The following is a 26,642-nucleotide window of genomic DNA, read 5'->3' as shown; positions in this document are numbered from 1 at the left end:
GGTATAAGGAAAACAGTAGTTTAGAAAAGGAGGACTACCTTGACCTGGAGAGCTTTGTGTAGCTGAGAGCTTTCTCTTTCACCAGCAGAAGTTGGTCTAAGAAAAGCTATTAACTCACTCACCTGTCTACCTTGACATAAAACAGAATCTAACTGTGCTATCTACAGGGCCGGCTCTGGCTTTTTTGCTGCCCTAGGAAAAAAAGCCACCCGCCACCCCCACTCCCCGTGCGGCAGGGGAGGGCGTCGAGCCCGGCCGCGGGCCCGCAATCCCCGATCGGGCCGAAGCGCCGCCCCCCTCCAGGCGCCGCCCCAAGCACATGCTTGGTGGGCTGGTGCCTGGAGCCGGCCCTGGCTATCTAGGCCAGTGGTGGGCAACCAGCAGCCTGTCAGGGTAATCCGCTGGCGAGCCATGAGACTGTTTGTTTACATTGACCGTCCATAGGCCTGTCCGCCTTCAGCTCCCAGTGGCCGCGCCGCATTCTGCAGCTCCCATTGGCCGGGAAGGGCAAACTGCGGCCACTGGGAGCTGCGGGCATCCATGCCTGCGGACAGTCAATGTAAACAAATTGTCACGCAGCCTGCCAGCGGATTACCCTGATGGGCCGTGTGCGGCCCACAGGTCACAGGTTGCCCACCACTGATGTAGGCCCTATCTAATTAATGTGAAACTCTGGAAACATACACAGTAAGTTTGATTAATGTTGGTGTCTAAAAACCAGCAATTTTGAGGAAGTGGATGGAAGTTTCTCGGATTCTCTCTCACTCTCAACCAGTCCCAATTGCTGTCTGAGGTGAGACAGCCCTTTGGTGCTAGTCACTGTCCCATTCTGAGCAGCTGTCAGAGGGACCACTCAATGGCATGCCTCTTCCCCTGGACTCACTGACAGCTTGGGGAATTCACAATGAAAAGGTGCCCCTGGTGCATGGTAGCACAATGTGCCAAGACTGCCAAACCAGCCCTAAAACATGGCCTTTGGACTAATGCATGAGCTGTCCTTATTTCGCAGGAAAGGGTGTCTAATTTTAACCTGAGTTAATTTATAAATTGAGAAATTTGCACTGCAACCAACTATAAACTTCTGAAGAAAAAAACAAGCCAAATTCAACCCCAGTGCAACCTCACTTAAGTAATGTTTGGTGACTTGCGGAATGAATTTGACTCAATCTAATCTTCTTCTCATAGTCCTCCAATCCCCAAGATCTGAACAGAAATGTGCTGGGCTAAAAACACTCACCACTCTTTTAAAAGGGTGAACTACCTACTGCACATCTATCTTTGATTTTTAAATATAATGAGAAGGTCCTTAACACAAGGTCCTTATCTTTATTACTGCAGCCAGCTCTTATCTGGCAAGTAAAGGATCATTACATGGAGCTGATATGTCTTGAGCACTGATGCCTTAGCAGCACAGATTAAAAGAAACACAGAAAAAAAAAAAGTCAGAAAACAATAGCTATCTGCTCTGATCTAGTGCAAAATAACTGAGCTGTCAAACAGAGCCCTCCAACTGACAGCAGAGTGCCATGGGTACTCTTGGTGCCATGGAATGTAAGGTAAACCTTTCCCCTTGTGCAAAATAATCACATACCACTGGACAAGGCTGATCCAACCCAGGCGGTCCTGGTTCTCCTTTTTGCCCCTTGGCGCCTTTTCTGCCAGGTATTCCTCTTTCTCCCTGTTGACGCCATAAAAAGATTAAACCACACTTGACATAGAAGGATGACAGTTCAATTTTAATGTGAGCAAGACTTCCAGTGTTACCATTTTCACGGAATGATTCACAATGGTGTAGATACACTGCGGTAGTTACAGTGATGCAAACCCATAATTAGAACCCGTCGGAAATTTTCCAATGGGATGGGTTTCTGTTGGAAAATGCCGATTCATCAAAATCTAAATGCTGGAATGTTGATTTTGATGAATTTCCATTGAAAATGAGGCAAATTTCTGGTTTTCTGCCAGCTCACTTGCCTTCCCGGCAACCTGTCTGTCATGGAGCCAGGGCTCCCAGAACTTCCAGGCTCCCCAGCTCCCATGCTGGTTGGTTCCCTGGGCTGCCCAAATCCCAGGCAGCCCAGGGAGCCATCTGGCTTGGGAGCACTGGTTCCCAAGTTCCAAGGCTCCTGGTTCAGCTGGGGCTCCCCAGGGCTTCCATGCTCCTATCTCCCCATCAGCCCACCTACACTGGCTCCAGAGCTCCACGGGTCCTGGCTCAGCTGGGGCTCCCAGTTCCCTGCCAGACAGAATTTAGTTTTGAAATTATTAAAACAAATCATTTTGATTTTTCAAAACAATTCTTTCCGCCTGGATTTCTGTGTCATGGAAAATTCAAAATTTGGGGGTTTTGCTCCAAATCAGAACAAAACCAAAATTTTAAAAACTTGAAATCCTCCATGAAATGGAATTACCATTCTTCACCCAGCTCTACCTCAATGTAGGTACACTGCTTTGACATAAAGAGGGACTCACACCAGTGAAATGCTGGAGTAAACCACACCAGTCTAGGCCTTGCTTAACATTGATGCAGTGCACATTTCTCTATTGTGGACACGGGCCCTGTAGTACTAACAGGTTAGAAATGTTTAGTCAATTCCCATTCACCTTAGTCAGTGAAACCTGCAAGATAATATTTATACTTTTAACAACTGTCTTTACCTGGGTTACAAGTACACCTCTACCTCGATATAACACTGTCCTAAGGAGCCAAAAAATCTTACTGCGTTATAGGTGAAACCGCGTTATATCGAACTTGCTTTGATCCGCCGGAGTGCGCAGCCCTGCGCCCCCGGAGCACTGCTTTACCGCTTTATATCCAAATTCGTGTTATATCGGGGTACAGGTGTACCTTGGATCTGTACATTAGAAAGAGTTTTAAAACATCTACGGACAGAACCTGAGACACTGACTCAATTGTCACTGGGTCTTTGCTTGTGCAAGATACCACTGAAGTCAGAACTTTAGGATCTGATCCCTAATTGACATTTTTCACCACTGATGAGGTTTCATTTTTTTTTTTTTTTAAAAACACTTCTGGCAGTAAAATAAAAATTGATTAGACTACGTCCTCTTCATTCTTTGGTTCTCATGGTCTAGGGCACAGGGCTGCAATGTTTGTGTCGCAGCGACTGCAAGAGAAATTATTATTGCGGTGAAAACGTTTCTATTAAATATTTTATATACAATGTACAGGTTTTTTGTGTGTATGTACATATAGATGCACACAAAAAATTTCATGGATAAACTTTGGGCAAACTTCTTCTCCTATTTACGTTGTTTTAACCTTGTTGGTTTAAAAGGGTTGCCATGACTGTGTGTGGACAGAATCTGGCCCTTTGTGACCAGGAAAGACATAAAATATACTGACCTTCTCTCCCCTTTCACTTTTATCTCCTTTCTCACCTCGGAGACCTGGGAAACCCTATCAAGAGAATTTTAAATATGAGAAAGGTATTTGTAAGTTTAGTTCCAAACAACTCCATCGAATGCATGCTAGCTCACAAGGTCAATTAGAAAGAAACCACATATTTTGCACACATCAGTGGCTGATTTCTTTGGGGGAAAGCTAATGGTTAATATACCTTCATGGTACCATATCCCCTGGACAAGGATTTTGATTTTGTTAGTCTGATACATTCTTAATGAAGTTGAAATTCCTCATCCAGCCACTAGGTAGCATTCAATCAAGCTGTGGCACAGTTACATCTGTGGGGCATGAAGTGGAGTGGTCTAATGGCTGTACTGCAATAAGTGTGTTACAGTAAGTCCACTTCTCATCCACCAGATCACTCCTCTGGGCACAGCAGACTTAATTGAAAATGAGAGATAAAGTGTTTGCTATATTTCCTATATGGAAAATAAGTATTTGTAAAATTAAAACACCACCCATTTTAATGTTTGATGTTCATAGATGCCACAATTAAAATACCGTATGAAATACTTACATCTAATCCTGGTTCCCCTGGCTTGCCCTGGGGTTATAAAAAAAATAAAGAAGAAGAAAAGATGCCATGTTAAGTGTTTCTTATGTAATACGTAAACTTAGAACTATTTGGCAAAATAACTAAGTGAACTCTGTGTCTTGTAGTTTTGTTGGGACTCAATATAAATGTACATAACTAATGTTTAGGCAAACAACGGCTGGAGAGAGTTAAAGGGAAAGTATTTTTTGCAGCTCTCATATGCAAATGATTCTGTATTGCTGTTGACAATAATTCTCCTTAAGGCAGGTGCGTGGTACCTGGGAACATGGGAAATGTGGACAAGCTAAACTGTATCATTTAGAATCTTCTGTATGAGAAAAGTAGGTCAGAATTGTCCCTGGTGTAACTCTATTGACTTCCAATTGATAGGAAGTGATAGAGAGAGAACAGCAGCTAGATAGATCCAGATAATAAGGGACGGGATCACAGAATGCAGTAGTATATGCATATTAGATTTCTGGAAAGCAAATTTGGGGGAATTAAGAAATCTAGCGAGAAAGGTGTAATGGGAGAAAGATTAATATCTATTCACATGGAAGGTGACTGGAGAATCTTAAAGACACTGTAATTACAGCACAGCTGACTACAGACTACTTTGAAAAAGAAGAAATCCAGTAAACTAACCTCTCTGGATTTATAGCAGGGATGAATTTGGTTCAGTAAGTCTATGATTGTCTTTATCTTTTTAAATATATTAATGCCCTGGAGAACATGGCAATCTCAGAAGACTCAGATGCTATCATTTGTGTCATACACTTCTACGAGGAGAATAAAAAATGTGTGTGCAAAAGGAAAACTGGAGGGAGGTAAAGGGCCTTATGCTGCATTCTGCTGCTCAGAAATACATTTGGCTTTCTTTTCTGTCTTATGGATAAGCTCCGTAGATGCAGCCCTGCTTAGCCTATAAAGCTCTCTCATCAGATACCTATTCGCTAGTGATTTAAGTCCTCTCTGAATATATGTACTATGACATTTATTTAACAGGGCGAACAGGAACCCAGTGATTGCTGAGGACTCTATGGCTGATAGTCTACTTGTCAGCAAAAATGGATTTTTTTTATAATTAAAATGACAATATAGCCTATAATTAGGGTATATTTGGTTCAACTTGAGAGTTAGATCTTTAGGAATTCTCTTCACTCCATTAGCTAAGTGGCTTAGGAGATGGATGCCAAAGCAGACGGCAGAGTGGATTTCAAATTAATTTTCTATTTTTGCCTCAAAGTAAAAATGTCTCAAAGCAGGTGTATGCCCCTTAAGGACTGAATTCATTTGATTTTGAAGTACTCATAATCCAACAATTCCACGGGTACCTAGGACTTCCTCTGTGTCACCATGCTGTAGGCTGTGGCCACTCTGAACGTCAAAGAAATAGCAGGAATAGAACTCAGATCCTGCTGCTCCCAAAACACAGGCCTCTGCTACTGGAGCTAAAGGAGCACCTGTTAGCGGTTAACAGTATAGTGCCTTTGACCCACAGTTTTGCAATTCTGATTATACCCAGTAGAGGGAAGGTTTGCATATACACTAGTCAGTTCATTATAATTACAATATATTTTCATCTTCTCTTTCCCTGCTGAATTATTACCTTCTCCCCTTTGGTGCCTGGTAAGCCAATAAGTCCCGGGGGACCAGCAGGACCCTAAAAAGAAAAGTGATCTATCAGAAGGATTTGGAAAATTGCTAGTAAATGTTTTTTTGTAGCAAAAATGCAAGCTAGCAGATTTCCCACATACAAACCAAGCTACTCACAGGTGGCCCAGTGTCACCAGTTGCCCCTTTCTCACCATGGTCACCTTTTTCTCCCTTTACACCGTCCAAGCCCTGCATGAAAAGATAGTGACAATTACCAAGGGGAGACAGTGTACATAAGAGCATTGGACTGGGTAGGTTATAAATACCCTGGGCTCAATGTAAAAGTGAACTGCATTATCTAGGATCAGAATTACAGAACTTGGAGAAGGAAAAGGCCAGTTAGTACATCAACTCCATTTCATGCAAAAGCAGAAATGTCAATACCTCTGATCTATCTGAAGTTTATCTCCCTGCCTCCCTGTAAACATATAATACTTTGCATTTATATATACAGTTGAACAGTAAGTTTTCTTGAATACATCACATGAGAAATGTTTTGAACTAAAAGTTTAAACTTATGGGTTAGGAAACAGTTTACATCACACGTTCTGTGCAAACAGAATCACAAAGAGGATTCAAGTTCAGAAGTCCATTTGGAGGAAATATTGCTGATACAATATGGGCCTAATTTTCAAAAATGTTGAGCCCCCACAACTACAACTGAAGTCAATGCATGCTTTTGATGCTCAGCAATTCTAAAACCCAGCCCCTATGTTGTGTTCTCTCTCAGTCATGCACCAGCAGCCTGGAAGTATGGTGTGAAGAACACTTAATGTGTTGACTCACCTTGGGACCTGGGATTCCTTGAGGACCCTGCAGGGAAGACAACGGTGTATTTGAAAAAAACAGATTTTTAAGTTAATTAAATATAATCAAATACAATTCCCCAATCATTTTTTGTGTTAGACCCACAGATCTGTCTTTGGCAGCGATGTATTATAATTATTTAATCTTAAACATTTCTTCTCAAGGTGGATGGTAGTTTTTTGTCTCTCCTAGACCAACTCAATAGGAATGAAAAATCATTTCTTGCATAATGTACAAAATCCTTTGAAATTAACCTTGGATAATGAAGGCTACAGAAGGCTTTCTGAAGAGGGAAAATTATAAAGCATTCTGCTGCTTAACATGCACCCCAACATTAATATCCTTTTGAATCCAAGTGAATTGGAAAAGACCTTCGGGATCCCTTCTCCTGAAACTATAGGTGCTATCTTAATTAAACTGTCTATCAGAAGTCCTCCCTTATTCAGTGCCTCAGAATAGTTCCCAAGACATGCTGCCTCTTCCTCCCACCTACAAATGTGCTCAGTACGTTGACTAGTCTGTAATCTTCTGGCATATCTCAAGGCTCTGTTTTGTCCTACGTTTGCCACCTCCCAGACATCTTAGAGGTCTCTGTTGCATAAGCTCAGGGGGTGTCAATCCTGCAATGGCAAAATTCCCTTGACTTCAGTAGGACCAGAATCCACCCTAATTTGTACAAGTGTATATGCTGATGGCAGTTCTTGCCATTTCTATTCCTAAAATGCCGGGGCATGCCCTGTTATCAACTGCAAATACAGTTACACAAGTGCTCAAACACATTCCTGATTCAGGGCCTGAAACACAGCATTCAGACCTTTCTAGAGGAGATTTTACAGAACACAAGAAATAGTGCTCAAGCTAGTTTGGAAACCACATTATGGCCTGTTAGTCCCTAATTCTTCAGACTGCTCAATGAAGTCTAAGGTGCGTAGGATAGCAGACAATAAAGCGCCTCCTTCTTTAATAAATGTAACGTGTTAATGAATTTTCAGACATTCTCTACTGTAAGTGCCGTTCGTCATAAACTTACCATAGGGCCTGGCAATCCAGGGGGTCCTGGTTCTGGTATTATCTGAAAATAGGAATTTCATTATGTATTAAAGTGGGTTGGTAGCATGTACTGGATTGTGCCATATTAACACCTGAATAGTGTGGTCGTTGATTATTGTTTAACTAGTTTTAGTTAATAACACCTGGATTCACGAAGGGACTTGTCAAGGAGGAGAAGAATGACACCTGCTGGACCAAGATGACAGCTGAATTATGGGATATTCTGAGATGGGTGCCCCTCAAGCTCTCCTATTGAAGTTGTTCCACGTTAATTAAATATTGATTGGGCCAGAGAAAGTGAGAATGACTCTACGGCCTAGTGGTTAGGGCATTCACTTGCAAGGTGGCATTTCCCTACTCTAACCTCTTCTCCTCAATCACAGGGGTGGGAAACTTGAACTGGTGGTCTACCCTATCCACTGGGCTAAAGGAGATAAGGGACGTCCTCCCTCCCTCTCTCACTGTATGTAGAGCTAGGTGGCCTCTGAGCACGCCTACCTGACGGGGCCTCGCAGGCAAGTTAGGTGTAAAGTGCCTATCGTCCCCCTGGTCGGGGATCACGCTGGCGCCTAGAGGGAGGCAGTAGTGCATATGCCCAGAGGTAGGCACCAAGGGAACTTTTACTGTAAAAGTTTAGGTGCTGAGTGAGTTTAGGTGCTTACAGGGTGAGGCAGCAGCCAAGTTGGATCATAGTGGTGTCTAAAAACAGGACTTGGGCATCTAAGTACCTTTGTGGATCCAGCCCTAAACATCTGAAGAACTTATTCAAACTCAATGCATTTTCTAGTCACAAAATACAAGTGCCTGAATGTGATTTCTCTAATTTTCTTAGGAATCTATCCCCTTTCGTGCAGATCTGAGAAGAATGGCTTCCTATTTCATTAAAACAAATAATCTCAGTTCTGGTGTCATTAATAAAAAAAGCTTTAATTGAAACCAACTTTAAAAAAGAATTTAAAATGAGCAAACAAAATATATATGTAAATACTGTAAAACCGCAATAAAGTCACAAGGATGTTTTTTCAGAATAGGACATAATTACCACATCGCTGCTCAACACTTCCATGATCAATGTACAATCTAAGGCTAAAAAGAACATTAACTTTGCAGAGTTATCCACAGATGCATTGCAACGCTACACTCTGTGAGGAAGAATTGTGCATCAGTTCTAGTTGAAAATGCAGTGTTTTGCTCATCACCATTACTGCTACATGTACCTAAAGGACTAAAAATACAACTGCAGCCTATGCACACGCCAGCTTCTTTTAATATTGATAGTATCAACAACACTGTGCTAATAATGTCTTACATGATTGTTCTGCAAACACGGGGATCCGGTTTCTCCTTTCTCTCCTTTTGGCCCATCGATTCCCTAAATGGTAAAAACATAATGCTGAGTTTACACATCCAAGGCTTCCAAAAAGGCTATAAGAAGAGAGACAAATATATTTTTCTCTCCTTATCCTGAAGTCTTTATTCAAGCAAAATTCTTATTCGCTTCAGTGGGACCGTTACATGAGGGAAAGGGGTTTTGCCGAAATAAGGTTTTTAACATGGGCTTCCTACTGGGACAGCTACTGTTTCCATTGTCTTGCTGAAGCTCAGGGATGGCACAGACTTGTCAGGCTCTGATCCTGCATGTTGTGTTCTGCCGGAGCAGACCCTCCCTGTCATCACTGAGCTGCACTGATTTTCACCCACACGGGGCATCTTGCACCACTGGCGCCTTAATATTTATGGCTCTGATTCAGCAAAGCAGTTAAGCACATGCTTAACTCTAAGCCCCAAAAAGGGCTGGAAGGGACTTCAAGAAGTCGTCGAATCCAGGTCCCTGGGCCGAGGCAGGACCAAATAAACTTAAGACTATCCCTGACAGGTGTTTGTCTAACCTCTTCTTAAAATCCTCCAATGACGGGGATTTCACAAATTCCCTTGGAAGCTTCCAGAGCTTACCTACCTTTATAGCTAGAAAATTTTTCCTAATATCTAACCAAAATCTCCCTTGCTGCAGATTAAGTCCATCACTTCTTGTCCTACCTTCAGTGGACACAGAGAACAATTGATCCCCATCTTCTTTATAACAGCCCTCAAAATATTTGAAGACTATCATGTCTCCCCTCAGACTTCTTTTCTCAAGACTAAACAGGCCCAGTTTTTTAAACCTTTTCTCTTAGGCCAGGTTTTTTAAACCTTTTATCATTTTTGTTGCTCTCTTCTGGACTCTCTCTTTCCTAAAAAATGTGGTACCCAGAACTTGACACGTGCCTAAGTCCTATTGACTTCAAATGGCAGTTAAGCACATAATTTTAAGTGCTTTGCACGGGTCTATGAGAACTATGTTGTTTGGGGACCTGAGAATGTGTTTCTGCAACTTCCACCAAAAACCTCTCTAGACATCACAAATAGCTCCTTAATAAATCAACACAGTTCTGTCCCCTCATGTGAGTTTGCTTCACATTTTCCAAGACCTAGTACATTTTTCAACTTACATTACAGTACTGATGGAAAACAGATTGAAGAACAAGGTACCTTTCGTGACAGCGCTACTCAAGATACAAAACACATAGGTGGAGAAAGAAGCACATGGGGAGAAAGCCTAGCATAAGTTCGTACAATAATAATCATATCTTACTGTATTGATTGTGGTATTACTGCTGAAGAAACAACACTGGTGGTGAACATGCAGCTCACTCCTCATGCCCTCTGCTAAAAATGTACCTCTTCTTATTCAGTTAATCACCTTTGTTTTCCATCAGTGAATCGTTTCATGTATTCTAAAAGTGACTTTAGCTAAGCAATGCCATTTGCAAATATTTCTTCAGCTCCTTGAGAGTTCTGACATATCATAGCATTAATATTACTGTTAACAAGGAGAACTAAGCTTATGAGTTAACAGTAATATTGGTTTGATAGGGATATAATTTAAACTAACAAAGCATCTAGATATATAACACACATGTATGGAAACAATATGCTGGAGGCAATAAACCCCATGTATATATTGACAGACAGACATACCGGTAGGCCAGACAAGCCCATCTCTCCGATCTCTCCTTTTTGTCCCATTATCCCAGGATTTCCTGGGTCTCCTTTAGATCCCTGCAGGACACAGAACAGAGCTTTATTAGGAGAAAGGTAGCTCTCTATCTATAGATACAGCTCTATCGATCTATCTAAATATAAAGGAGCAACAGATACCTCCCCTTTTGCTCCGTCTTCTCCATATTACTACTTCTTCAGTACACATCAAAACATCCCTTAATATTAAATATTGTAAATACTGATTTTGCAGTGCAGTAGAATTTAATTTAGTGGCTGAAGAGAATGCAGAAATTTAAGATTTACTAAAGAATTTGAGAGAATGTTTCATGAGCTACACAAAACTAATTCAACTTGTGTGGGATCTGAACAGCATCCTGGAAACTGCTAACTGCCCTACCAGAACAGTTATAATGTTATAAAACCATACATCTGGTACCTTTTCTCCATCAACTCCAGGTGTACCAGGCAATCCAAGCTCCCCCTAAAGCAGTACAAACGAATAAAGGATAACATCAGGTGAAACCAGAAAATAATTTCACAAAAGAACTGGATGTAAAAGTAAATTCTCCTTTTGTACCGAGTCTGACGGCCATCAACTCATGAGCAGCCTGAGGTAGAAAATGACATCTTTTGATTTCAAGTGAAGTGCCAGGTTTCATTAGTCAAGTAGAATTTGGATTGAACTGATAGGCAGAGATATACATTATTCTGAACCAATCTAAATATCATTTCCTAGTAAGATACTTTTGTGCATATTTGTTATAAGAAATTATAACTGATTGACTATTATTTATTGCCTATTGATCTTGACCCTGAATGCGGGTGACCATTTCACAAGGAGTGGCTGGTACTGGTGCTGGTACTGTACAATACTAAATATGTGTATGTGAAACACTAAGACATGCTAGGTGTGAGAACATGGCTTCTGATAGGAGAAAACAAGATAAAACCTAGAATTTAGTACTATCAATAGCCAAGCACAGTGCATGCTCACAAGCATTTTCTTTATCAATAGGTGGAATACAGACTCCACTGAGTTCAGTGGCAAAACTCCCATTGATTTCAGTGGGGCCTGAATTTCACCCCAATGTATACAGGAATGTGTATGGGCTCACTTCCAAGTACAGTATAACACATTCATTCAGACAAGGCCGGCAGAAGAGTGTTGGTCCAGTGATGGAGTGAAAAAAAACAAATATACTTTTGCATCTAGGTAAAAGGCTTCTGTTGTTCAGAGAGGAGGGGAATTTAGAATGCTCTCTTTCCTGCAGACAGACTCATGAGTTAAAATACCCAGGTTCAGTCCTTTCCTGCCTCCCACCCCTTTGTGATTTGGGAGACATTTCTCCAGTCTTGATCTAAGATGTCATCACAAGGGGACACATCCCGCCATAGTTCCGCATGGAGAACTCCCATTGATTTCGATAGGAGGTTTGCATGAGGATCGATGTCAGGATGTGGTGAGGAGGTACTGTATACGCTGCATGCCATGAAATACTGTCTGTATAACAGAGGTCAATCCAACCTTTGGTCCTGGAGCTCCTTGAGGGCCTGGTGGCCCTTGGGGACCTGGTGGGCCCTGAAAACACAGCAAAGAAAGATGGCATAAATAGAACTGTCTTGAATATCATTACTAATCCAGCACACGTTCACTTCACTCTGGAGATCAGCCATGAGCGCAGCTTCTCATATAGGCTACGTCTACACTTGGAGCCAGGGGTGTGATTCCCAGCTTGAGCTCATCATGCTGGCACGCTAAAAATGCTAGCATACTTGAGGTAGCATGGGCAGCAGCAAACAGTGGCACAGGCTAGCCTCCCTGAGTGCGTACCCACAGTACACCTACACAAGCTGAGAATCAGCCCCCCACACACACTCCAAGTGTAGACGTAGCCATAGATTTATAGTCAATATTTTTCTAAATTATCATAGCACAAATGTCCATGACAAGATCAGCTAATATTAAACAGACAAGGCTGTTTCCCACAATACAGGAAATGTTAACTCAAAAAAAGACTGTGTCCAATCTGGTGTAGAGGGCCGTGCTAGCACTGAAATACACGTGCTTAAAAGGCACACATTTCTAGATATAAGTAGTTCTGGTCCAAAATCTGCCTTGTTGCCTGTGGGATCTTACTTTTTCCATCCCCTCATTACTGGCCAACCTTATGCTGGAAACACATCCAAGAGGAATGGTGCCTACCAAGTCAGATGGACAGTAGACTAGATAGGCAAAATTCCCTTATCTATGGTTCAACGTGACCATGATGTTTGAAATCAACCAGCCAATTCAACTCAACTCTACTGGTAGGTGAAACACGAATTCCATTATGCCACATATGACATGATTAAAAAGAAGTAGAAACAGAAAAGTGTACATGAATACTAACAGCAGGAAAACCTGCTAAAAGTTTGCAAGCTCATGCAAACTATTCTTCTTACCAGAGACCCTTGCAAACCAGGAGTTTGAAAACCCTTTGATGGGGATGTATTTTGTCATTTATAAGGGATCCCTAAATGGCACCACATCAGACATCTACCCCTTCAGCTCGAAAACCAACCAGCAACATGTTGCATTATTCTGAGCTCCTAGTCCCCATTGTTGTACTTCACAAACAAAACAGTTTTTAAGAGGCCTGTTCACTCAGAAGCCATGAGTGGGTAAATAGGAGAAATGGCTGCGATCCCAGCGAATAAGCAGAAGGACGGTAAAGGCCAGGTCAGTGACATTTTAATAATTTACCCCTGAGCATCTCAACATGCAGCACACAGTAAACTCAACCGTCTCAGAGACTGTGGGTCATTTTGTTAGTAAACTGAAACTCCAAACGTTTGGTGGAAGCTTTCCAATGATCTCAGTCCACAAATTCCATTCACAACGCCACATGCTGTGCTATTCTGTCCAAGCAACCCATGCAGACATCTGGCATACAGTAATTACCATCACTTTATGTTTCCCTGCAGCCTGTTATAAAACAATTAAAATGGTTTTCAAATGTGTCTGTAATTAAATATTTATTCTACTCAGCTTCTTTAATCTTTGCTAAATGGCAGCATTAAACATGGTCTCACTCCTTTTCTTGTATAGCAAGTACAGGCTACACAACGGGGGCATAATTTTCCTTTACACGAACTTCAGGAAATTTTCCTTCTGAATACATTGTCTTATTGTTTTCATTTTATAGAACTGACAGAGACAAAGGGGCAAATGGTGCCTTCTTTTACATGTATGATCTCACTATAGTCATGGGCACAGACCAATTTTGGCTCAAGCCACTTATGTGTCATTTACTGAACAAACTACTTCAATCGTCTCTAGCGGGGGGGGGGGGGGGGACTATGCAAAATGTTTGCTGCAAATCCTGAGACTCACCTGATTCAAGGTTTTGTGGTGACTCAAACTTGATTTACATTTGCACATTTTTCAGGGCTTCTGGGTCATGTTTTGTCACTGCACCCAGTCCTTCCACTCCCAGTCAGCACCAGGCTGGGGCCTGCAATCCCTCTGTACTCTCAGCTCCAATATCTTCTGGGGCTGGATGACTACTCCGCCTACAGTCTCTGCTTGGTTGGGGTAAGAACACCTGATTGGGGACTAAGGGAAGCAAACCAAACAGGTCTTCTAGGGACAAACGTGCCCACTTCCCTCTGCATTTCCTCTCCACCCTGCTGCAGTTGAGCAGGAAAACCTCTTGTTCCTACTGTTGTGGCTGCTTTAGCCTGGAGCCTTAGCTAATACTTAGTCTAATTGGTCTAGATAATACTTAGTCCTGCCATGAGTGCAGGGGACTGGACTAGATGACCTCTCGAGGTCCCGTCCAGTCCTAGGATTCTACGATACCACAGGCTACACCTGCATGCTTGACAGGGAACAGAATGGCATCTGACCTCAAACCCGCTCACAGTGACTCAATGTGTTCATGCACCTTAGCCCATATTGTAAACATTAGCAAATCAGGCTGAGGTAGTCTGTGCTGCTTCTGTACATCCATCTAACCAAGCCCTCTCTAGTGCACACATCAGCATGGTGTCTGAACACTGCAAACTCCTAGGAACTCACCTGATGCCCTCTGTCCTCTCACTCAGCCCTCCTGCCAGGCCACCCTTGTTCCTTAACTGTCCTCCTGGGTCAGGAGGAAGCATTGGCCTATCGGCTTCCCATTTCTTCCTAGAGACTGGGTGACCTCTCCATCATTTCCCCACATCTCTGGGGGCACTGTGTGGTCATTCCTACAAAGCTGTGTCTTGGGTGTGGCTATATGGTTTCGGCAACTATGTCCACTGTTTAGGCCCCTGCTCCCCTCTTCTATCTTCTGGAGGGTGTGATGACTCCCCCACTTCCAGTAGAGCAATGAAAACAAGGAAAACACTTCTGCTCCCACTGCCAGCCAGCTCTACTCTGTTGGGATTCTGAGAAGCCTCATAATCCTTAGCACAGGTATTCCCTAGCAATACACACTAGCAGTTATGGAGCATCTCGGCTTTTCGGTCTCTGTCCCAGCAGCCTCCTGTGTGGACAACGTGAGGTTCAACCTTCCTAATTATGTTGCAATTCCCGCTCATCAATCTGGAAGCTCCCGATCACTGCATCAACCAAACTCTGCAGGGTGAACTAACTTCCCCAAGCTCCTCTAGCATATGTTTCAAGATCAGCTCTTTCACAGATTCACTGGATTTCAATTGGTGCAGTAATCTCAGCTGGTTAATTCAATTCCAAGGAGCACACAACAAATTATCATCATCATCATCTTACCTTGAGTGCATCCAGGATTCTGCCATCATAGTCAATTATTACAGTATCTCCCTGTTCGCCCTTCAGGCCAGGTGGACCCTGGAGACAACGGCAAATTGCAAACTTTGTGATAACAACGGTGGTGTTAGCCCCTGAAAAGTGGGCAGCATGAAAACAACAGCTAGAACAGGGTTAAGTACTATTTTGGACCCTAGATACTTTTGTATTTGTCTCCATATAAATATTACACATGCAATCGATACAAGAATGTAGCTATACAGAGCAAATTCTGAAAGGACCTGGAAGTATACATTGAGTGACAGGCAGAATGTAATAACCTAAGCTGGAATTTGACTGGTACAACCTCATTCTTATGAAAAAAAGTCATGGGATCTTTCGGTGACAGCAAGCGGTCAGCACCTCTCTGAGGTCAATAGTAAAACTGGATGCAACTTAACTGACTTCACGGGAGCTATCTGCATTAATTTGGCTCACTATCTATATGGGGATTTATTTTAATATGATCCATCTTCCTTATTATTCTTATACAGTACTAAACCCTTCAACTATACAGCAACAGATGACAGACAGAGTTGGATGGAGGAAATTGACCCATGTCAAGGAGAATACAAGAATCTAAATTAGTGAAGCAAAAACAAACACTCATATACCCTTGGTCCAATGGGTCCATCTCCTCCTCTCTCACCAGGATCACCCTGAAAATGAACATCACATTTATTAGTCAGAAATAATAAGGAAAGTCAGAAGTTTTATGAAAAAAGTCATTTACTGCATGACAATCAAATATTTTAGGTAAAAGTGTAGTCTCAATAAGAAACTCCAACTGGTCAAGGACAAATGGATTTTAGATATTTAGACGCATATGCCTTGCTAAAATAACCTTAAAATAATCTAGCTGGCAACAAAAGAACCCAGCCTGATCAGATATAAGACAGCAAAATCATTTATACAGATTGGACCTCCCACTGAATATATTTACAAGTCACAAAGTGATGCCGTTTCAATAGCTAAGCATTTAAACCCTGAAAGTAAAAGTTCCTAATAGAGTGATACCAGCTTGAAGCAGAAGCACCAGCAAGCACACACCAGCACTGCTGCTATGGATTTAGAAGTAGAATGGCCAAGAGCGGTCTCCCGGTTTTGAATCGTTTCATGCATGACAGGAGCATGACTGCTCTGAGCATAAACATACTTGGATGCAGATTCCATTAAAGCAAAAGCAACTGTAGAGAAACAGCTGATCGTGAAGGGCGGACCTGTTCTGTTGTCACTGCTCAATACAGCTAGGTCATGTTGGTGCATTTCTTTTCAGTTGTGAAGAAAAAGTAAAAGTGTGAGACACACTAACACTAGCTATGTAGAATGGATATAGTATTAATCAACACACGCGATGTAGAGGACAGAACTTACAGATTTCTTGCAAGATAATGCAGCCAAAAATGTCAGAAAGTGGTGATTTGGGAACTCTATTCTCGGTCTCAACCCACCATGGAAAGGTAAAATGCTAGTGAAAATTTACAGGCTATGTTTTGTTTTTTGCCATTTTAATGCAATTTTTAGAAAACAAATGTTTAAAACTCTTGTCGAACTGAAACCCACTGCCTTAATGCTGTTGTGACCAACTTCCAGCTTAATGAACCTGTCTTTTATTTACCTTTGATCCTGGCAATCCATCTAATCCTTTCTCTCCTTTGGGACCTGTGCTTCCTTGCTCTCCCTGAAAATAAGATAATTCACACTGAACCTTACCAGGTATGAACTTTGAAGCCAAAACATCTTAAGTCTAACTTGATAGGACAGAAAGCAATTTTCTTAAGGTTACAGTCCTTTTGCCTTATCTTAAACTTCTACACAGATGCCGGAATTATCAAAGCTTTGCTTTTATTCTAAAATGTCTTCAAGTGCTGCCCGTGCCCAAAAGGGAATTTGAAAACTAAAATGAAGCTTTCAGGCTTTGAAACGCAGTAGTGGAGGACACGTTCACCAGCAAACCTTGTCCCAAAGTGGCAGCCACCACGAACGTGTAGGCCCTACAATGGGAGACTTCCATGGAACAGAGTCTGCTACACTTTTGAAGTGAAGTTATTATAAGGACCACACACATCCTGAATTTCCAGGTCCGGGAAATTCCCACTGGCTTTGCCTGATTCAGTTCTGCAAGATCAGGTTCTAAATGACGACTTGCAGCGTATGTTTGCACCACAATCACAAGTCTCATTTAATTAATGTCATAATCTGAGTTCTGACTTGCAGGGCTAGCCAGTGCCGAAGCTTGTGCTGCTGTAGCGTCACTGCTCAGGTACCCACGCTAGCTAGATACGCCCCTCGATGGCCGTGGAGACAAACCCTGCGTTATCATTTAGTTAGTGACTGTCAACACTTTCAAGTCAACAGATAACAAATGACAAGTGAAAATATTTGGTATTGGCATTAATACCCTAGGCGTATAGATTACACGTCTATTGTGCCTCTCTTTGTTCTTTTTAGTTTCAGATCAAAAGTGTCTATTTATGGCTCTCTGCTTTAGGAGCAATCTGCATTGACTGTGATATGGCCAGCAACAGATACCAGATGGTAAAAATAGCCACCAGGCAGACAGATATAGAGCTGAAATTTACCTTAGGCCCTTGAAGCCCTGGCTGTCCTGGGGTCCCATCATCACCCTGGTAAAATAAAAATATACATAGAGTGTCTATCAAACCGTGAAAATACACAGGGGTCAATAGGCCAGCCAATGTTACCATTGGGTAAGAGCTCAATTATACTTATCACCATAACTCTGATGCGCTCATGGGATAGGACCAGATTTACAGGGTTTTTAGGCGCCAATTGGGATTTACATAAGAACCTACGCAGGTTAAGTGCCTAACTCTGATTGGAAGTCAACAGGCCTTTGCAAATCTGGCCCATAATATACATGAAGATTCTGCCTGCATTTCGGAAATCGAATGCTTTATATTCACTAAGAATTCTAACTTGTCAAAAAGGAGATTCACAGGTTTAGCTAGTCACTTGCTTTCATTGTTACATTTAAATTAAAGATTGTTCATGAGAATGACAGAGTTTAACCCTTATATATTGAAGATTCGGAGCCAAATTCTGCCCAGAAACACACAAGCCCTTGATTGCCTTAAGGGAAGTAAGGATGGAATAAGGCATGAGCCTTTTGGAGTTTTGGTTTCAGTTCTCTGGGAGGCATTGATATAGAACAGACTTGGGCACCAATATAAAAACTGGATAGGCAGGATTGCTCATGCAAGGCTCCCTGGTCTTCAGTGGGCTACTCAGAGCAACCGTTTGTCCTCCTCGATGAAAGGCCAGTCTCTTGTAGAAGAGCAGACATGTGTTTGTGAGCTGCTCTCCTTCTTGCCAGAGAGCATACTTTCTCCAAACACAGAGATTATGTCCAGTGGGCTCCGCTCCTCAGAGTACGGTGATGTCTGTTTGGTCAGTCCTACGAGAGATTCAGACTGACCAACGCTGGCCTGATGGAGAGCAGCAGTCTCAAAAATTCACCCATTTTATTTTCAATTAATTCAGCAAAAGGGCTCACACCTTCAGCCTTTATTCTTTGTTAGGGTTACCATACGTCTGTATTTTCCTGGACATGTCCGGCTTTTTAGTTCTTAAATCGCCATCCGGGAGGAATTTTTAAATATCTAAAAATGTCCGGGAAAATAGGGACATATGGTAACCCTAAGTCCAAAGTCCCGGGGCTAGCGGTGCTTCCTGGGGCAGCTCCCGGCGCCCGCCCGCCAGCGGGAGCCTGCAGTGTGGGCGGCCCCAGGCACAGAGGCGGAGTGGGTCTCTGTGTGCTGCACCGGCTCATTCCTGCCCAATCAGAGCTGCGGGGGCGGGGCTTGCAGGGGCTGGCAGCGGGCAGAGAGCCCTCCGCCCCTCCCCCCCAACCTGACCCCCTAGGAGCCAGAGAGACCTGCTGGATGCTTCCTGGGAGCCGCCCCAGGTAAGCACCACAGAGACTCCCCACCTCACCCCCTGGCAGGTCCCTCTGGCTCTTAGGGTCAGGACAGGTCAGGTCGGGGGGTGGGGGGGGCACGGAGGGCTCTCTGCGCGCTGCCGGCGCCTGCAAGCCCCGCTCCGCGGCTCCGGCAGCTCCCATTGGTGCTTTCCCCAGCCAATGGGAGCCACGGAGCTCGCGCTTGTGGCGGGCACAGCACATGGAGACCCCTCGGCTGCCCCTGATCCTAGGAGCCAGAGGGACCTGCGGCAGGAGGGGTGAGTAGATGAGTGGAGGGGTGTGTGAAAAGGCCAGTGGCGGGCAGCCAGGGTTGAAGAGGTGAGCAGCAAGGGAGCCAGCAGTGGGTGGGTGGGCGGGGGTGAGGAGGCAAGAAGCGGTAAGCCAATGGCAGGCGGGGGTTCTCAGGGCAGGCATGGGGGTTTCTGACAGGGGAGCAAGGAGGTGAGTGGCAGGTGGTAGGAGGTGAACGGTGGGTGGGGGACTGAGGAGGGACGCAGCAAGCCAGCGGTGGGCCAGGGGGTGAGGAGGAGTGTGGTGGCGGGGCAGAGCGGGGAGGGGTGGGGCAGAGTGGGGGCGGAGCATGGGAGGAGCGGGGGTGGACTCTGGGCGGGGCTGACACCCCCGTGGAGTGTCCTCTTTTTTGAATGTTCAAATATGGTAACCCTATTCTTTGTTGACGAGGCTAATGTAATTACTGCTTCTGGGCTGATCACCATAATGAAAAAGATGCTGATGGCACAAAAATGTCTATTTCAAGGTCACAGAATTGCTATTGTTTAATTGAACATATGCTAGAAATCCTGAAGAATATAAAGTGTGAATCAGTGCAACCAACCACGACTAGAGCCTTGCTCAACCTTGTTTCTGCAAATGGCTCATTGTGTGTGATGAACATCTTTTTTTTTTTTTTTTTAAAAGAAAGAAGAATCAGTATCTTACCTTTCTCCCTGGAAAACCAGGCTCACCCTTCAAAAACAAAAAGCAAAGGAAGGGAAATATAGTAATGAGTCATATTCATTTTTAAAATTATCAGCTGAAGTGGAAATTTTGTTCTCCTATTGATCTTCATTATCTTCTCCTGAAATGCCAAAAAATCCAGTGTGCCTACAGTATGCTAAAATTAAAAAAGCAAATTCCCCCCTCCTCATTCTAAATTTCATTGTTTTACTTCTCTTAACAATTAGCATACTTTCTGTCCAGAAGATGCAATAAAAAATTAATTTTTCGGTTTCCAGATAATGGCCAATTTGATTCCCTGGAATTCTTAGATGCAATTGATGAAGAGGAGATTACATCAAACTGAAAAAATGTGTGCAACCCTGCCCAGGCACATAGAGGCATTCTGAAGATTCTTGCCTTGTTAATATTAGAGGTATAATAAACTATTTACCACCTACCTTTAGTCCTGAAGGTCCCCTTACACCCTGTTAAAAGTAAAATTTATCAGTATATTTATTTGGAAATAAAAGCATAACAGGATTTAAAAATATATAGCTATAAATGTTTACAGCTCTGTACAAAATGGTGAGGATGCCTATGTCTGTTTTCGGTTCTGTATGAACATTACTACAGACAAACATTCTCAGTATCAATGCACTTTACCCCACAAATAATAAAGAAAATGCTCTCTAAAGATTTATATTTTATGTATGAAAAATGTCCCATAAAAATTGTTTTGGAATTTGACTCAGTACCATAACTCCGGGCTAGACCTTCGCATAAAACAAATAATTGAAATGTTACAGGTAGACTTGTAGAGCTTGGTTATGTGGCTATTTTATATATTCCATAGTGGGGCTCAAAAATATGCTAAACGGAGGATGTCCACAACATCAATGCTTTCCAAAAATCTGCTGGTGGGGAAGCAGGTGATTGGTTAGTAAAGCAGCATTAGAGTAGTTTGTAAATATAGCTGTTTATGAGATAATATAGACTAGACTCCAGGCGCTGGGGCGAATTCATCCCTGACATAAACAGGCACAACTCCCATGATCTATTTTCACATTGTGAGTCAGCAACACTAGTTATTTAGAGTGGGTTTCAGGATCTTAATGGACAGGTTTCCAAGAGGCTATCCTATGCGAGGAAGGGGAAAACGGTCCAAAGGGTGTTAGAACAACTGTACCTAGCTGGGAAGGAAGTTCCTTCATTCCATGGTTGAGAAGATGAATTTAGAGCTGTTTGAGTCATTGTAACAGGTGGAAATGAACTACCATCACCACAGAATCATAGAAATGTTGGGCTGAAAGGGACCTCAGGAGGTTATCTAGTCCAGTCCCTTGCTCTGAGGCCGGACCAAATAAACCTAGATCATCCTTGACAGGTGTTTGTTTAACCTGTTCTTACCCCCCTCCCCCATGATAGGGATTCCACAACATCCCTTGGAAGCCTATTCCAAATTTAAATTACTCTTATAGTTAGAAAGCTTTTCTGAATATCTAGACTAAATCTCCTTTGCTACAGATTAAGCCAGTTATTTCTTGTCCTACCTTCAGTGGACATGGAGAACAATTTATCCCCATCCTCTTTATAACAGCCCTTAAAGTATTTGAAGTGTTATCAGGTCCCCCCTCAGCCTTCTTTTCTCAAGACAAAACACACCCAGTTAAAAAAAAGTCTTCAGGTTTTTTTAAACCTTTTATCAATTTTGTTGCTCTCCTCTCGACTATCTCCAATTTGTCCACATCTTTCCCAAAGTGTGGTGCCTAGAATTGGACACAGTGCTCCAACTGAGGTCTCACCAGTGCCAAGTAGAGCAGAACAATTACTTCCCATGTCTTACATACAACACTCCTCTTAAAACACCTCAGAATATTAGCCTTTTTCACAACTGGATTCCATTTTTGACTCAATTTGTGATTCACTAAACCCCCCAAGATCCTTTTCCACAGTACTACCACCTAGCTAGTGTTTCCCCATTTTGTAGTTGCACACGACCTTACCCACTCCACTGTGGGTGATACCTATTCTAAATCAAACATATCCAAGTAGATTCGGCAAAGATCTTGCAGCACTTTCTAGGATGGTCCTCTGGGGCCATCTTTTCCTGTATCTCCAGGGGGCCCTCTCTCTCTTCCATATTTTCTTTTGTCTGTTGACAATAAATTCTTCACAGTCTTCACAGTGATTTCTCTGCTTTTTCTCCTGCTTCTACTTGTGATACCCAGCATAATTTTTTTTCTATGGTTCTTTGCCCAACTTTCAGATGCTCCAATGCCTTGCTGAGTGATCTTGCTTGTTGTTGCATATGACAAAGTAGGTAATCCAAAGATGTAAAATAAAATAAAAAACAAAAAACAAAACCTAATTTTTTAATGCTGCAAAGGTGTAATACTTCATGGCCTTCCACATGGTTCAATGCTCAGAACTTTTTCTTCTCTCAACCTTCTTTTCTTGGTTTGAGGAAGGTGTGGGAAAACAAGTGAAAATAATCCACGTTTACCAACGGTGTCCCTGAAGAATTAACCCTCCCCTGAAAAATATAAACTTTGTCCTAGGGGAAGTGGGTGGCACCAATGAATCATCATCTGTCAGCCAGATTCTGTTCCCAAATTTTCACAATTCGATCCTTGTGAAACTCAGCTTGGCATCGTAGCTGCAATGACGCCAGTAAGTAGCATTAAGAACGTTTTCCCCAATTAAAAACAAAAGCTCAGCGGAAATAAAAAGTACCCCAAAATTCACAAAAGGCTTCCTTGACTCATTAGAATCCAAATTTTGGAAGTGTGGGACATCACAGAGGAGGCAGGGGTGGGGAAAGTGGGGGCAAAGGAGCGTTATGGAAGAGCTATAAGAAGAGAGACTCACCTCTTTTCTTTATGGTGATGCAGGGTCTTATGGTGCATCTGAGAGGGCTGAAGTATCAAGGCAGTATCTGATTGCTTCAGTTTCCTGTACAACTTTCTAAGCTCAACAATTGTCCATCTCTGGTCATGTGTAGCTTAGCGTAATAGCGCTGTACTTTTTAATTAGCAAGCAATGGCACAAACAAAATAATTTGCTCTATGTGGTTATGGAGGGGAGTAAATAGGACACCCAAGCCAAAAACTACATGCACTTCTGAGCTAAGCAAACAGTCCACACTAGTGAAGCATAATTAATCTGTTAGTGCTGACACTAAACACGGCAGGAAGAATACTACTAACCATCACTCCAGCTTCCCCCGGCTCTCCTTTAAAGCCCTGGGGGAAAGAAGTTAATCAAGTCAGTGAAGTTGATTACAGATATTTGCACCAAAACCCTTTATCCTCCAAAAAGTTAAAAAATAATTACTGAGAGGTTCATTGATTTTACATTCTGATTTTTTAAAAAATGAATTACCAGTGAGTTGGAGGTTTGCAATGGGATGGGTGAAGGTTACTCATCAGGGAGGAAATAAACTTTGCTTTTTTATAAATTTTAAAAAATATCCTGACTTCTGATTTTCTGTTCAGAATACTACACAACCTCCTTCTCCCCATACCTCCCATCTTTAGCCCACAACTTTTCCAGGATAATTACATAATTTCACGGATTGTGAAGCTACCATTTCTCTAACAACCAGACAGTTATAGAGAATTAAAGACATTTGTCAGGTTGCATCCAGAGGAATCATTAGAAGTAGCTCTGAGGCCACCGATGGTGACTATTCTCCTCCAGTTGTGATAGGGAAAGAGAAACTCAAACTTTGTGGGCTAAATCCTGCCTCTGCTAAAAGCCTAGCAGTGGTGAGCACTGCTAATAACCAGAGCCAGTGTGCTGGCACCATGCAGGATGGGCCCTGTGGGCAAGCAGCCATGCTGCAGGGTAGGGTACACACTTTTGCCCTCTTTAACGAGAAACACACATCCCCTGCTAGCAAGTGCTGGAGACCCTGGGGCCTGGTCAGACACCCCAGCTGCCAGACCTAGCCTCCTGGCAGCCACAGTTTATTGACCTATGTCATAGCTCCCTTTCCTAATGATCTCAAGTGCTAGGTGAGAATCCTATCCTGATGCAGCATCACAGGGCGGGGAAAGGCTCCTTATATCCCCTTCCCCTACTAGTACCTCCACATGGCCCAGACAGGCATGGCCCTGTGCCAGGTGGCTCCCAGATGAAGTACACTGTGGGCATTCTTAGAGAGCACCCATTCTGTTTTACAATGTGAATACTCTGTATTCTTCATTCCTTACAGGGAGGCCTTGTGGTCCCCTGGGGCCATCTTTTCCTGTATCTCCAGGGGGACCCCTTGCACCCGGTGGTCCTGGGGGACCCGGTGGGCCAGCAGCTCCATCTTGACCTTGATCACCCTGTAGGAAGTTCAGACAAACATTGTGATGTGGAAAAAAACCAACACAAGTGCTGACAGCAAACTAACTACACTGAGTAGGAGAGAAACCAGCAGGGGGCATGCCAGGGGGATAGGTCTTTCTGATAGCACCACCAAAATTGTTTGAATGGCTTGTCCCATAGTGATGGTTAAGATTTGAAGACAGCCAGTTATGGTGCTTGTGCGCACATGTGGGTGAGGAGAGCTCTTCCACGTGGATCATGGATCACAGCTCACCCTAGCTTTAATGCATGGTGACAATAAAGCAAATTTGACTGGATGATTTTTTAAGGTGAATGCCCTGGATACAGCCTTATAGTAAAGGATTACAGCATCCTGGAAGAATGGTCCCAAACACTGCATGGGGACACTGAATGATTTGGGTGAAATTACTGTAGGCTACTGAAAGGTTTTGTTTGGTTAAATAAGAGACAGCAGAGAGAACCTGTGAAAAGACTCAAATTCCTCCAAAGTCCGCAAGAGCACCATGGCATGCAGGGGTGTGTTTAATTAGAAGGCTACAGCTGTAGGTCAAAATTCTCTGTTCAGATCTGCCAAGCAGTTCTCATTTCTGCTATATGCACAAAGCTGATGGTTTCTGCACATATCCCAGAGAAGTTTGCCCGTAGAGATTTATTGGCATGCAGGGTACCTTCTAGCTTTGCGGCTGACCAACTAAGTTAAATAATCAGGATCATGGCCAAGATTTTCAAAACTGAGTGTCTAATTTAGGCTCCATAGTTAGGCACCTGAATAACCTGATTTTCAGATGTGCCGAGTACTCAGCACCTCCCTTTGATCTGACCCATATTTTTCCAAAGACGATCCCAACGGATTTTAACATTGAATGTCCCAATCATGCAGTACCTATTCAGACAAGACTCCCAATGGGCCATTAAGGTATTTTTTTCATTTTTTAGTAATCCCTTATTCAGGGTTTTGACCCACACATTCCAGCAGGAGTTTTGTCTGAGTAAGTTGTGCAGGACTTGGCCTCATAGCAAATATGAACATAGAAAACACTAGTTAAACATTAATGCCTGAATATTAAATCACATACTTGATATCATGCCTACTTCAAGCATGGTTGTACTACCACGATTTAGTAGATAATAAAGGAATCAAAACATATTTAATGACATCCCTCTAGTACGGTGGTTCTCAACCTATTTGCCACTGTGGGCCGCCTCCAATACTACCTCTATGGCCCTGAGGATGTCACATGAGCCGCAGCTCTGTGCTGATTGGGCTGCAAGTGGCCACAGGTTGAGAACCACTGCTCTAGTACAACTGAAATGTAATGATATTAAAATGCTCCACTTGCACCATACTTTGCCAGTAGATAAAGAAAAGATGAGTCTACGTCTCTACTTGCAATTTTAACACGAAAGAATTTAGTAGTGTACCCTTGTTTCAGTTAAACAGCCAGAAAAGCTTGGTCAGAAGGTGGAGCACTCCTGATCTCAGAATGAATTTCACTACTCAGATTACCAGCTACTGATCCCCTGGTGAACTCCAATAGCCCAGCCTTTAGGATGCAAGCTGGTTGTTCTGACATGTGGAGTTAACAGTAAAAATCTACATGAAAAGACTGAATCATAACTCTTACCAGCATCCGGACAGGATACCAATCTGAACAACACAGGAACAGAATTGTGTTTAATATGGTCCACCCACAAATCAGGGACCAGGGTGGGATTTTCACAAGTGTCTATGTGAATTGGGAGCACAAATCCTATTGCCATTCAATGTGATTCATTCTCCTAAATCACTCAGAGACTTGAAAATTCCACTGCAAATCCGGAAGACTCTACCCAATTTTGTCTCAGCCAGGAAATCTCCCATTGAATTTTGCCTAAGTAAAAATTCAAGTTAGGACTTGCGGATTTGGACCGATCTATTTCATTGTGCGATTACTACTATTATTCATATGGTACAAGTATAGCATATAGAACTATCCTTATCCCCGCCTCCCCCCATGACTCACACAAAGAGCCAGACCCTCAAGGCATTGATTTTCACTCCTTCCTTACATAGGCAGAACTCCCACTACGTTCACATGGAATTTTGGTTGGGTTAAAAACTGAGCAGGACTCTCAGGAT

At 42.9% G+C, this 26,642-nt stretch overlaps 1 protein-coding gene across 5 annotated transcripts in view; it reads right to left on the bottom strand.

Annotated features, from left to right (window-relative positions):
• COL23A1 (collagen type XXIII alpha 1 chain) overlaps nucleotides 1-26,642 on the bottom strand; it is a 323,890-nt gene that overhangs the window by 5,812 nt on the left and 291,436 nt on the right. For 3 of the 5 annotated variants that reach the window (XM_034779082.1, XM_034779083.1, XM_034779084.1), the window contains 19 exons: nucleotides 24,403-24,519; nucleotides 23,395-23,430; nucleotides 20,647-20,673; nucleotides 20,189-20,215; nucleotides 17,889-17,933; nucleotides 16,925-16,987; nucleotides 15,921-15,965; nucleotides 15,271-15,348; nucleotides 12,043-12,096; nucleotides 10,954-10,998; nucleotides 10,494-10,574; nucleotides 8,785-8,847; nucleotides 7,456-7,497; nucleotides 6,405-6,431; nucleotides 5,736-5,807; nucleotides 5,572-5,625; nucleotides 3,945-3,971; nucleotides 3,368-3,421; nucleotides 1,592-1,678 (listed from right to left, as the gene is read on the bottom strand). In XM_034779082.1, coding sequence (XP_034634973.1) covers nucleotides 1,592-1,678; nucleotides 3,368-3,421; nucleotides 3,945-3,971; nucleotides 5,572-5,625; nucleotides 5,736-5,807; nucleotides 6,405-6,431; nucleotides 7,456-7,497; nucleotides 8,785-8,847; nucleotides 10,494-10,574; nucleotides 10,954-10,998; nucleotides 12,043-12,096; nucleotides 15,271-15,348; nucleotides 15,921-15,965; nucleotides 16,925-16,987; nucleotides 17,889-17,933; nucleotides 20,189-20,215; nucleotides 20,647-20,673; nucleotides 23,395-23,430; nucleotides 24,403-24,519 — 1,044 coding nt within the window. The remainder of the gene's footprint in view (nucleotides 1-1,591; nucleotides 1,679-3,367; nucleotides 3,422-3,944; nucleotides 3,972-5,571; nucleotides 5,626-5,735; nucleotides 5,808-6,404; nucleotides 6,432-7,455; nucleotides 7,498-8,784; nucleotides 8,848-10,493; nucleotides 10,575-10,953; nucleotides 10,999-12,042; nucleotides 12,097-15,270; nucleotides 15,349-15,920; nucleotides 15,966-16,924; nucleotides 16,988-17,888; nucleotides 17,934-20,188; nucleotides 20,216-20,646; nucleotides 20,674-23,394; nucleotides 23,431-24,402; nucleotides 24,520-26,642) is intronic. The other 2 variants (XM_034779085.1, XM_034779086.1) reach the window with 1 other exon arrangement.

The sequence above is a fragment of the Trachemys scripta genome, chromosome 8 (assembly GCF_013100865.1).
Source record: "Trachemys scripta elegans isolate TJP31775 chromosome 8, CAS_Tse_1.0, whole genome shotgun sequence".
In the NCBI taxonomy this organism is placed as follows: Eukaryota; Metazoa; Chordata; order Testudines; family Emydidae; genus Trachemys; species Trachemys scripta.
Note: the sequence above shows the minus strand (reverse complement) of the source record. Positions and strands in the feature narration are given on the sequence as shown.